At 38.6% G+C, this 12792-nt stretch overlaps 1 protein-coding gene across 13 annotated transcripts in view; it reads right to left on the bottom strand.

Moving 5' to 3' along the window:
• cacna1ab (calcium channel, voltage-dependent, P/Q type, alpha 1A subunit, b) overlaps positions 1 to 12792 on the bottom strand; it is a 125333-nt gene that overhangs the window by 66504 nt on the left and 46037 nt on the right. For 12 of the 13 annotated variants that reach the window (XR_010666448.1, XM_065955283.1, XM_065955256.1 and 9 more), the window contains exons 4-17: positions 12317 to 12469; positions 11733 to 11920; positions 8415 to 8518; positions 7704 to 7819; positions 7524 to 7568; positions 7133 to 7225; positions 6592 to 6789; positions 5647 to 5759; positions 4572 to 4684; positions 3884 to 4015; positions 3718 to 3790; positions 1774 to 1894; positions 1414 to 1481; positions 1044 to 1150 (exon numbers count right to left, since the gene is read on the bottom strand). Coding sequence is in view for 12 of the 13 variants with exons in the window: in XM_065955283.1 (XP_065811355.1) it covers positions 1044 to 1150; positions 1414 to 1481; positions 1774 to 1894; positions 3718 to 3790; positions 3884 to 4015; positions 4572 to 4684; positions 5647 to 5759; positions 6592 to 6789; positions 7133 to 7225; positions 7524 to 7568; positions 7704 to 7819; positions 8415 to 8518; positions 11733 to 11920; positions 12317 to 12469 (1624 nt within the window). In the remaining variant the exon portion in view is untranslated. The remainder of the gene's footprint in view (positions 1 to 1043; positions 1151 to 1413; positions 1482 to 1773; positions 1895 to 3717; positions 3791 to 3883; positions 4016 to 4571; positions 4685 to 5646; positions 5760 to 6591; positions 6790 to 7132; positions 7226 to 7523; positions 7569 to 7703; positions 7820 to 8414; positions 8519 to 11732; positions 11921 to 12316; positions 12470 to 12792) is intronic. The other variant, XM_065955276.1, reaches the window with a different exon arrangement.

Here is a 12792-nt window from a genome sequence, read left to right as displayed (position 1 = left end):
TTAATAGAGCTATCTCAAAGTTCAGTTTTATTTAATCAAAATATAGCCTCTTTTAACTAAAATTTCAACATTGCACTCGCAAATATTTCTAAAAAGATAACCGACAATATTACAATGTAGTGGCTGCAGGAGCTGGGGATCGAGCCCCCGACCTTACAACTCTACCAACTGAGCCACAGCCCCCCCACACGGCTCGTGAGTATCACCATTTTAATCTCATTAGTACATAATACAACTGTTAAGGTATCATTTGAATAGAGGAATGTTTATAAAAAACTTTAGTAATAAAGGACATCTTAACCACAAAAGTTGCATATCACTGTTACTTTACATGTCTGTCAAGATAATATCAAACTGTACTGTAAGTAACTAGAGTATCACAAAAGACCCACCAGTGACTTCTAATCTAGCCAAACACTTGAGCACAGCGACAGAAGAGTCCAGTGACTTCAAACAGAGAATCATTTTGATGTGTCCTATTGTTAGAATTTCTGCTGCCAAGAGCAGATTTTACAGACTGTCCGCCTCTCGCTCTTTTTCACTTCACAAAGCCCTGAATCTGTTCCTTTCACTCTCAGAACAATCACTTAATCATGTTTAGACTATAGAGGATGAGAAGAGGGAGAGTGTGATGGAGTGTGTGTGTGTGTGTGAGTGTGAGTCACGTGTATATGAATGCCTGCCAATCAAAAGTGTTAACAGAGATAGATGAGAGAAAGAAACAGTTTATTGTCCGTGTGTGGAATTCTACCAAAGAATAAGAACAAGAGGTGTTTGTGTGTAAGATGTCATTTTGCACATCAGTGTTTCAATGTCCGTATATTTTCGGGTGATTAACATTTTTTCTAACTGTGTTCAATAACTTTATTGTTAAAGCACCTTTAAAAACAGATGTTTACAAAAAACATTAAAACATTGTTTTGAGAGGATAAAAGAAAATAAGAAGACAACATTTAGATAGATTTATGCTTGAGATGAGTGTGTTTGCATGTTTTTGTATGTTTGCCGTGTACCCTGTGTAAATTCTGACTGTGTGTACTCACGCTGCAATAGACAGGTTTGCTGCGGAGAGCGGGCTGACTTCTGCCACTTCTTTAGCCTTCTGCATAGCTGTTTTCTGATTGGCTGCTTCCTCTTGTTCCTCCTCGTCCTATTGCAGGTACAGAAAATCATTTCATTTGGATGACTCAGTTTAAGATTTCAACACACTTAATACATTAAAAGTAAATAATATTAAATGTGTTGATCAGTTTTCAAATCAAAAACTGTTACTCAAATGTTGACAAAACTGTAAGACAATCAAAGTTGACCTTTGTGGAATTTTCAGTGTTTTGTGGATTATTTCATTGCAGTTCTCATGTTAGTCACTTAGAAAAGCTTATTGAACGAATGTCTTCTGGTTTTATCCGGTACCTTTGTGAGCTCCTGAGCGTTTGCCAGATTGTCGACAGCGATGGCCAAGAAGACGTTCAGCAGTGTGTCTTGGTGTCAAAAGTTAAGAAGAAAAATTGATGCAAAGACAAAAAGAAAGGACGGTCTCTCAAGAGAACAGAGAGAAGAATTAGAGAGATGTTGAGTTTAAGATACAGGAAAATTGAAGAAAAGAGAGACTTTAATAACTGAAAGGAAAATAGAAGGACATAATCTATATCTGACACGGTTCAACGTTAGACCCATGTGTATAGGTATATGAGCTTGTGTTATATTTTGTATTCACATGCATGTATATTGTATGTTTGTGTTGATATTTTGTAAATGTTGGGGGTAGGATACAGTTGCCAAATAGTGTGAGGACGATGAAGAAGATGGAGAAGATCATCCCTTTGTCATTGACTCCTCCCTGGGACTTGATGCCGTCATACATCACCGCGTTCCAGTCCTCTCCTGTCAGGATCTAAAGGAGGTGAAGGAGATTTTATTACACAGGTCCGGGAGGTCAAGGGTAACAGCGCACTGCTATGATGTATTTAGAACGTGTGAAGATATAAAGAATAAGACATTTATTGGTATTTATCCTGTGAAAGCAAGAACTTGTGTCTTCAGTCTGCAGTAATTTAAACTCTTAGTTTTACTCATTAATTCAGAAATGAGCATTATGTTTGCATTTTCCCTCGTTTTTTCTTTACTTTTGTTTACCATCTGTGGACTGTTGGACAACACCGCTTCATTCTGCAACTTTTTTTTATGTCTAAGAACTTCAAAAAAATTATTCTCCAGATGTCTCTTATGTGTAAAAAACGCATGAGAATCACAACTAATGGCAAGCCAGACACAATATATGTCAACACGAACATTCCTTTACAAAGCCGTCCCCATCCGAGGGGACAGAGCACAGACACATTTAGACACATGTAGATCAAGTGCTCTGACAGCCTGATGACATGAAAACATTTGCATCAGTTAATGTTAAAAAATGGTTTTATCTGTTCTGAACATGTATGACTATGAACAAGGATACGTACAGTTTGAAAATAAGATCATTCACTTACAAAAGGTCAGATTTGACAACCCTACTGCTAAATATGTTAACTAAATATGTTTGGATTGTTTTATCTACATTCCCAATTACAATCTGGTTTAAAAATGAATCTTTTGCTGATGTTTTTTAATGAATAAAGTAGAGTTTATTAACTATAATTTGTCCTGGTAGTTAATCAATTAATATACACTATTTATATATGACCATGAATGTATTACCTTCTGTTTTTAATGACATTTATTTGCACACACAACGCCACAGGAACAATGTGGACATCCTAAATAGTTATTCAGAACATGTGTTTCACATTTTCACGATAACAGAATACTAAACTTAGATATGATTCTAGTTAAAATCTAACAATGTTGATACATGTTTCGATACACTGCAACTAAATATTAGATAATATCTTGTTTTTAATTAACAAAAATTGCAAGCACACTGTCTATATTGCACAAATTATTTGGCAATGTTTTGATACTGTACATATTATGAAATTTACCGTAGACAGGGCTCTCTCTGTCTCTCTTTTCGCTTTTGGTTATTAATATACTGAAAATGTTCTGTTTTTTAAAGCTTCTGTGCTTTTTAATACTTTTGATCAACAGAGATTCTATAGTTTCAAACATCAACATTTTTGACAACCTTTCATCAACAACAGTTTCGATCAACTGCATACAATCCTGCACATATCTTTGAAACTTCCACTGAAGAACATTTCAAATGCTTTTTCAAAACACAGAAGAAGAATGGCCTTTACCACAATGTAGTTCTTGAAATGTCTGCCTTTCTAGATCTGCCTGAACTATAAGGCGCATAAGAACAAAAACAGCCTAGCCAAAAAGTTGTAGACCTTTTGAACTCACAAAGTGGGGCCAACAAGACATAACACAGATCAAAGTGAACTGGGGCCTGACCTCGAACTCTCTGAACACTTTTGGGAGGATTTAGAAGGCAGATAGGGAGAGAGGCCCTCTCGTCTAACATCGACGCCTGACCTTACAAATGCCCTTTTGTCTGAAACAGCACAAATTCCCAAAGAAACTCAAAGAATCAGATCCAAGTCTTGATGCCTGATGTCAAAAATATTGCTGTGCTAGTTAGGTTTGTAAAAAGAGGTCATAGTAGATGTTAATACTATAAATGTGTGCATTTCGAAGAAGCTAAAGCTATTTGTTGAAAAGGTAAAGGCTAATTACCTTTCAATGTAAAAATAGTTTCATGTGTTTCTTTCTCACCTGAAACACTGTCATGATAGCTGCTGCAAAAGTGTCAAAATTAGTCGATGGTGTCCCGTCCTCAAAGTTGAATCTGAGAGGAAGCGAGAGAAGAAGTGAACAATCACATACACAACCAGAAACAACAAATAAAGAGTTAATAGAGAAAAGTGTTGTTGATACTGACTGTCCTCCAAACAGCTGCATCCCCAACAAGGCAAAGACCACGATGAAGAGAAAGAGGAGGAAGAGCAAACTGACGATGGACTTCATGGAGTTCAGCAGAGAAACTACCAGGTTTCGAAGAGGAGCCCAGTATCTGAGGAGGAAGAGGAGGGTTAGGTAAAGGACGCGCCAAAAGCAAGTAAAAACAAATAAAAGATGAAAGAAACACAGAGAGAAAAAACAGGCGACAAATGGAAAATAACATGAGATAACAAGAGATTTGATCTGCATATGTTAAGTAAAAGGTGAAAAACTTATAATTAAATCCCACAATTATAAATCAGTAGACATTATTTTAATTTCACGTGTGGCTTAAAACAAACAAAAAAAATTGACATGGAAATTGGCAATTTAACAACCTGAGGGCTATTATCCCAGGAAAACAGGTCAATCATTTCATCAGTAATCTCCCCAGATATTTGTTCAAATAAGCAGCATTGTGACAAACATTGAAGCCAAATCCAATTAGAATTTAATTCTTAAAGGGAGCTTTAAAGAAGTGTATCTAAAAAACAAAACTGTTTAGGTGTTACAAAAGACAACTGATCAATCTGTGGAATGTTTGTACCACAATAGGAGTTTTTTTACCACGCTTCTCATTTTTCCTATTGTCTCAGTTATGCATGAGTGAGCCGATGAGTTTGACTTACTTGGTAACCTTGAAGATGCGGAGCAGTCTCAGAGCTCGTAACACACTGATCCCAAATGATGTTCCTGGTTTGATGAGGGCCCACACCACCTCGAAGATACTGCCCACGATGACCTGCGCGAGCACACAATCAAATTGTCAACAAGTCCCGGTTTTAGTTCACAACAACAACAAAAAAGAACACTAACAACGGACAGATTGGTTTCAACATTGTGTTTAAAACAATGTGTTAATTAAACTGTTTATGGATTTTTGACCATGAAAGAACATTTCTGGTATATAAATTACATGATTGCTTATCATATAGAAATACATCCAGTTGAGCTTCCAGCATACCTCCCTACATATTAACATTGTGTAGGTTAGAGACAGCAATCAAGCAGTCTATATATCTCTCAACTTATTTCCAGTGTGATTTGTTTATATGCTTGACTACCAGCAGAGGTGTTTATTAAAAGGAGCCCTACTGGATTAAACATTATACTGGGAGGGTTCAAGAGTTTTTTTTTTTATCAGCAAGCCTCAAGCTGACTCTTGAGGAACTGCAGGTTTTTGCACTCATGCATTGGCTTCAATTTTCAACAGAGGTTACCGCTTGATTGCAACAATATGGAGGGACTGGTTAATATGACCTTGTACATTTTTGATGAATGATAATTAGTTTGAATCCATCAAATAAACAAGAAACTAGATAATGAACCTCGGCCAAAGCAATTTAGAGTCTCAAACTCAATCTGCTTCCATTTAACTGAACACAGCATTACATGGTGTCACTTTCCCATGTTCTGTATGTCAGCATATAACACGAGAGAAACTGCCAATAACTCTCAGCCACAATGTGAGCACGGCAAATGAATGCAGCTATTGCAGACGTATTGATGAGTCTGAATCTGCCTGTTGTTCATTTGTTGCAGAGCAACATGAGAAAAGTGTATTTCTCACATCAGTTGATTAAATTGAGTGTTGTGTTTGTCATCCAAAATCAGATTCGAGATTGTGAGTGCGTGCGTGCGTGTGTTTGTGTGTGTGTGTGTGTGTGTGTGTGTGTGTGTGTGTGTGTGTGTGTGTGTGCTCACCACACAGTCGAAGCGGTTGAATGAAGAGTGGAAGTAGGGCTGGACGCCCAGACCATACATCTTGATCAGCATCTCAGACATGAACAAACCAAGGAAGATAAACTCTGCATAGACTGGGAGGGAGGAGAGTGAGAGAAGAAATGGAGGGACAAAGGAGAGAGGAATGAAAGAAAGAAAAGAAGGAGAAAAAAGAAAGACAGTTAAAAGAGCGAGAGGAAAAGTTGAGTCGGTCGTGTGTTAAAAGTGATGGTGAGTGAGGTCAGGGAGAGATAAAGAAAGAGGAAGAGAAACATCCAGTAAATACAGAGAGAGAAACACAGACGGTGGGTGAAAAGAAAAAAAAATGAGGGAGAACAAGAAGTGAAGGAATAACAAAAGAGAAGAGGAGAGAGAAGGGAGAGAGAGAGAGAGAGAGAGAGAGAGTTAGATGAGTGGAAGTCAAGTAGTGCGAGCCCAGCGGTGTATGACAGTGTGGTGATGAATGGACTCCATTGGCAGCTACAGCTTCATATGCTAATGACACTGGACACGGGCCAGAAGATTCTATTTGTGGTACACCAAGAGGTGATGTTTTCAACTATGCTTCTTTATCTTAATACCAAAACTAAAACATTGGTTAAAAAAACAGTTTTTTTTCGGATTATAGACATTTCATGTACAGGACCTGTTGTGGTAAGGCAGGAGCTGTTTAATGGCAGCAGGGAAAAATACATATTCTCGATACTAGATATAAGTGGGGACTGTAGGTGGAGTCTTATTTACTGTGATTTTTTAGGGAATAAGCTACTGACTCTATCTTTAACTACAGCATTTCAACACGTCATACAATTAAAGGTCCTCGGTTTTCCTGGATAAGTTCCTTTAATTGGTGATATACAGTTTTTCCATATACTTCATATCATGCATACTGGTAGACTGCATGTTTCATGTGCGTTTTTTACTCACAGAGGAAATCAGAGAGCAGCTCTGGCTGGTCATAGTGCACCACAGCCACACACATGGTGTTAAGGCCCACCAGGCAGAGCACCGTCCAATAGAAAGCCTGCGTCTTCACTATTTTCCGGATGAGGAATCGCATCCGCCGCTCCTTTTTACTGCAATGGGATCCGTCCTTACCACTCTTTATGCTGGAACGTGCAAAACCTGCAAGGAAAACGAAATGAAAGGAACGATTTTTGGGTTTCTTTATTATTTTTATTTTTATTTTTTTAACATTATTACCCAAACTAACCAATCAAATATGAGGCTGAACCTTAAATTAGCCGAAATAACACAAAATACATTTAAAAAAAAATCTCTATGGCTACCTTTCTTCTTTCTGGTAACCATCAATAAGCACCCATGGGACTTCCTGCCTTGTGGCGAGAGCCGCACATGCTTATTTCTTATTTCCACTGCCCTCTTTACAATGCCTCTGAAATGCTCAGAACCTTTCTGAAAACCAAATTACAATGTTGAAATCACAGGGATCCCTCTGTTTTCTTACCTATTGCATCCCCCATGTTGTCCTCTCCCTCCTCAGGGTTCAGCAGCTCCGTCTTGTTGTTTTTGGTTTTGAGGGTTGGCCTTCGCCTTGTACCTTCGGTGAAGAAAAAAGGATTACACCTCTGTCTGTCTGTCTTGATAACTTTATTCTCTCTCTCTCTCTCTCACAGTTTGTCACTTGCAGGTGTATTGTGCTCTCAACCTCACATTCACACACAAAGCTGAGTGATGCTGTAGATACATAGATGAAACAAACTTGTACCAAACCAGCCCATGTATTTTAGGTATCAAAAATGTGTCATGTATCATTATTTATCCCCAAAGAAACAAGACATGTATTAAACATGTCTACAGTTCAATAAAACAATATATTAGAAGAGAGAAAAAGTTACCATCAAAGTTCCCTGTGGTGTCATCCTCAGCCAAAATCACCTCTTCTGTGCGAGAAAAGACACATTGTTAGCACACTGCATGAGGACTGTTTCAGTTTCCTCACTTTACATTTTTATACTGCTTTATACAAGCAGTGTGTGTCAGTGTGTATCTGTAATGAGAGGTCCGTGTGCACTGACCTGCTTTGCAGATCCACTCCAGGTATCCGTTGAGCTCTCTCTCAATCTGCTGCTGTCGCCTCAGCTTGAGGAACTCACTCCTGTTCTCCACTCGCTCCCTCTCTTTGGCAAATTCACTGTGGTCACATTGGATGAGTATTTTTAAATTGTTTTGCTCATTTACCATCAAACATAATATTAGTCACACAACGAATATAGAAGTATACTGTGTGGCAAAGTATTGCATAACGCAAAAAGGGAAGGAGGAATATTTAATTTTTCTACGTTTCAAGGGTTAAAGGAAATGTAAAACAAATAATCCTAAAGATAAAAAAAAACATTTTACTGCATTCCTGATATTTTGACTTAATCCTCAAGATTTCTACCTGCTTCTCAAACTTGAAATTCATGATGCAAACACATAAATTGTCCTCCTTTGTTTTATTTTTTCTAAAATCTGGAACTATATTAATGTTTGACTTTTTTGTGACAATTTGGCTTTTCTTCTTTTTTCTTTTTTAACTTTATTTTGGCTCTGGGTGCAACTATTGGAATATTTATTCCCAATATGCAAAAAACAAACAAAAAGAACCATTTCTGTTTTTTGTTTTCTCTAATAGGAAATGAAAACCGAAAACCTTCTACAATACAGTATTATGTATATTAAGAGAAATGGAACATTTTTACCATGAAGAAATGACTGAAAGTGTTCCCAGGCACACAGAAACTTACCCTGAGAGTACACCCAGCACCAGGTTGAGCATGAAGAAGGAGCCGATGATGATGAGGGGGATGTAGTACATCCAGTTCCAGGCGCTGCCCTCCACATCGTTACTCTGCGAGAGACATGTGTTACAATCAAAAACTTAAAAATGTCCTGTTACTCTGATTCAGATGAATGACCTGAAAGGTAATACGTGTTTCACTTGAAATGCACATTTGCTCCTCAACAATTTCATTCCAATGTTTGATCTTCAAAACTACAGTGTACATTTCTGTCTTAAATAAAGCCTCATCCAGGGTTGATTCTGAATTGTTTTACCAAGAAATATTCCAACACCAGCTGCTGAAAACAGAGAAAGTCATTACTAATATTATTTAAAAAAAAAACTTTTTTATGATGGTGGCATGTTAAATTTGTCTTGTGCACAGTAAGGTTACGGTCACCTAGTTTTTCTGAACACTTCGAGGGTATCCTTGTGCTCTTAAAAAGGTGTTGAGTGCATTTTCTTCCTGTCAAAACATTTCCAAATACGACTCTTTGAATATTTAAAATCATACATTATTGAAATCCTTGTTTGTTTACTGGCAGTCTTCTTCTTCTACACTGTTTTTTTGGTGTGTTTGTGCATATTACCATCACAAGGAATAGTGTGACACCAACAGCATGACATAAAATGCAATACCTATGTTCCTGTCAAAGTCTGTGTGTCCTTGTGGGTGAACAACTGAAACATATCAGAGACCGACACCAAAAAACAAACACAGCTCTACAGCACTACTAGTGGTCACAATCTTCATTGAGTACCTTTAAGAGTCACCCATTCCCCTAAATGTTTTTCAAAATCGTGTATGATGCAGATGTGCTAGTTTTAAAGGGGCTATATGTAACTTTTTACATGTATAAATCAATTTTTATCGCCCATTAATAAGCGAACGGTTAACTGATGTGAAAAAGTAGATGTTCACTGTCTATCTGTGTTGCCTGTATAAAAAGTTTCCCCGGGTCGTATTTTCCGCGAAAGCTCCAGGAAGTGACATTTTATGCACGTTCTCAACGTCCTCCTCACTCCGCTCCGCTTACAGAGATCAACAGTACAAACTCATCACACACTCCCGGTCTTCACCTCCACAGCCAGAGGCCGCCTTCCACACACTTCTATCCGCCCTAGGAGCTCTCAAAGGCGGACAAACTTATCACACACTCCCGCTCTCAGTTTGTAGGATGGAGAATGAATACAGACACACAGACTCCTTCACAGACTTTCACGTGTATGAACACTTACCTCCTCTGTAAACATTATTTATTATTATTTTATCATTATTTGCTCGTTTGTGTACGTACGAGCACGTATGACGAGCACGCGAGGGAGATCGAGCAACAGGTTGCTGGTGCAGTTCGCCTAACGACCATGCGGCATCGCTAGAAACGCAGTATTTTTGAAAGTTAGATATAGCCCCTTTAAGCTTTATTGTATTTTGTGGTTCACTTTTGGATTCTGTCTCAGCTCTTGCTGGGAGATCCAACGCCAATCAGAGTTTACATTTCCTGGAAACAAGTAATTTCCTTCTACAGCTTTGTCAGGTCTGTCCTGAAGAAGCTTGCATTTTTATTTATTTTTTACAAATCTGCATCGTGATGTTGTCATTTCAGTAAACCTCAGACTCGTTGATTGCAGAATATATGTTTCTTTTTTCCGGCTCATACTGCTGAAGTTCAGTGAACAGACATAACCAGAGGGGCTAATTTTTGCTTCTCTTTTTATATGAATACATGGACACTTCTCCAATAGCTAATTTGACAGTAAATAATGCAGAACATGCTAAAGGAAGTCTTGGATGGAAGTAATTTTTAGCTAACCACTGGACTCACCAAAATGACTGTGAAGTCGGCCATTGATGTTTGATGTCTGTTGTTAAACAATGGGTTCTGGGATAGTCTAAATAGTTACCCTGCAATATATGCAGACTTTAATCTCTTGGATGTTAGATTGCTAGACAAAAGTCCTTTCAAAGACTTTTTAAAGTGTTCCAGAGAACAGAAGCTGTTACTACCTGAAGACACAAAGATGGCCTGATAGAAGTTGGCACCTTTCTCCGTACTGCTCAAGGACCACGGAGACCTGAAGTATTTTATGCAGGCTCAGGAGTGTCCCATTTTCTATCTAAAAGCCTGACCTCAAAGCGGAGACATTGCATTTGCGTGCAGAGACACACGGCATGCGCTGTGAGACGTTCCAACATCTTCTGCTTTCCTGAACACTCGCTGCACTCGGTGACGTCAAAAGCAAGTGACACACACTGCACAGAGCCAGCTGACAATCAGAGAAATCAGGTTACTGGAGGAGATTGTGAGTCTGTGACCCTTGTAAGATCTAAATGGAACTATCAGCTGATGATTATCTGCTGCTGAAGTGCTTAGCGAGTTTGTTAAGTTTTTATACCGCATGGTAGAGTGCGAGCAACCCGTTCTCTATTAAACTTTCATTGGTTTCCTCCTGACAACCTGTGTGAGAGTGGAAGTCAGCCTCTATCCATCAGAAAAGATGTTAAATATAGAGCGAGACGGACGAGAATAGAGAGAGGGGGAGAGGAGGAGGCGGAGAGAGAAGGAGCGGCGAGAAAAAGACAGATGAGGAGCTAAAGAAAGTAAAACAGAGGATGATAAAAAAGAGAGAAGGGGAGGATGAAGAATGGCCTTTGGATGAATGAATGGTGTTTTGAATCAACTATAAAACTATTTTATGCCTCATTTAGCTGAATGGAATTCAAGCAAATCACCATCAGCACCCACACATCCCATAGAGCTCTTCATTGTGCTATAAAAACATACTGTGCAGACCTGATACACATTAGCTGAACAGAAAGAACTCTGCTGCTATCACGACTAGACAGACATACAACTGTGCGAGGTATGACAAGATTTGAGGCTTATGATGGAAAATGTTCTCTCCATTTGATTTCAATTTATGTCCTGGCCTGACAAGGCAAATAGCCAATCAGGATTTTGGGGTGGAACCTTGGGTCTTGGGTCAAGGTCTACGCCTGCGTGCATGTTTTTCATTGGTTACTGTGATGCACTGATCCATTATAAAATAAGTAGTAGTCCCTGTAAATATGATATGAATCTTGAAAATCCCTTTGTGTCAATGTGGGATTAATCTTTTTAACAGAAGCAGATGTGGAAACCAGGCCACAAAGGGGCTGTTTTATCAAGTCTTCGTTTACAAATCATTCACCTTTTCAATGGTGGTAATAGTTGAAAGAAAACAATTGTCACTGGAAACTATTAAATATTACAAACAGAGTTAAATGGACAGAATAACATACATGGTAGAGCATATCTGTCCATCCCTCCATGGTGATGCACTGGAAGACGGTGAGCACGGCGAACAGGATGTTGTCGAACTGGGTGATGCCGTTGTTTGGCCCAAGCCAGCCGCCCCTACACACCGTGCCGTTCGGACACAACCGAGACGGTTCTGCTGTTCCACACGGTATCTCGTCCACTACATCATCTGTTAAGAGAGAGAGAGAGAGAGAGAGTACATTGAAGTTATATCACCCAAGTTAACCTTGGATCAAAAAGAAAACAAGACGTTTTTTCTTATAGTGTGAGAAACAGCAAGCATTTTGACTTGTTTAACAACACGTGCAGATATTCGTTTGGCATACAGTAGGTGTGCAGGTTCCAATCCAGAGTCGTGGCATTGTGTATGCTGGTTCATGGCTCAATGGTTAATTTTAAGCCTAAATAGGATGAAGCTACCAACAATGTTGAAAACCAAACCTGTGTTCCTCATGGAATGAGTGACTTTTTGGACACTGGCATCAAGTAATAGAATACTGGTATATGATTTAGTACATGGATAAATGGTTCATGTCAATAGTAAATTCTGTCATTGTTTCCTCACTTGTGAATTCATCGTAGCAAGTTTTGTGGAACTTTCCCATGTAGAACTCAAGGCCGATGATGGCAAACATGAGGATGGCCACAAACAACAGTAGGCCAATCTGCAGCAGAGGGATCATAGCCTTCATGATGGACTTGAGCACCACCTGCAGGCCTGGAGGACAAAGAAAGACAATCAGAGAAGCAACATTTAATAAAAAGGATCAATATTGTATCTGAATGTTAGATTTTGTCTGCATTAATAAAGAACACTCTCATGTTGGTAACACTTTATATTACCATCATCAATAAACCATAATCTGAGTTAATAGCTGTTTTACTGCATACAAACAATAAAGGCAAAATTGAAAATGTTGACTTATAAGTCATGTTGTTGTTTTTTGTTTGTGTCATAGAAAATGATTAGTGTATAAATGATGTAGTGCATTATAGCTGCTACCTTCTTACTTTTGTCAGCTATTTATTGACAGGTTATTA

Source organism: Labrus bergylta, chromosome 1, assembly GCF_963930695.1.
Source record: "Labrus bergylta chromosome 1, fLabBer1.1, whole genome shotgun sequence".
In the NCBI taxonomy this organism is placed as follows: Eukaryota; Metazoa; Chordata; class Actinopteri; order Labriformes; family Labridae; genus Labrus; species Labrus bergylta.
This window is presented reverse-complemented; position numbering and strand designations above follow the sequence as displayed.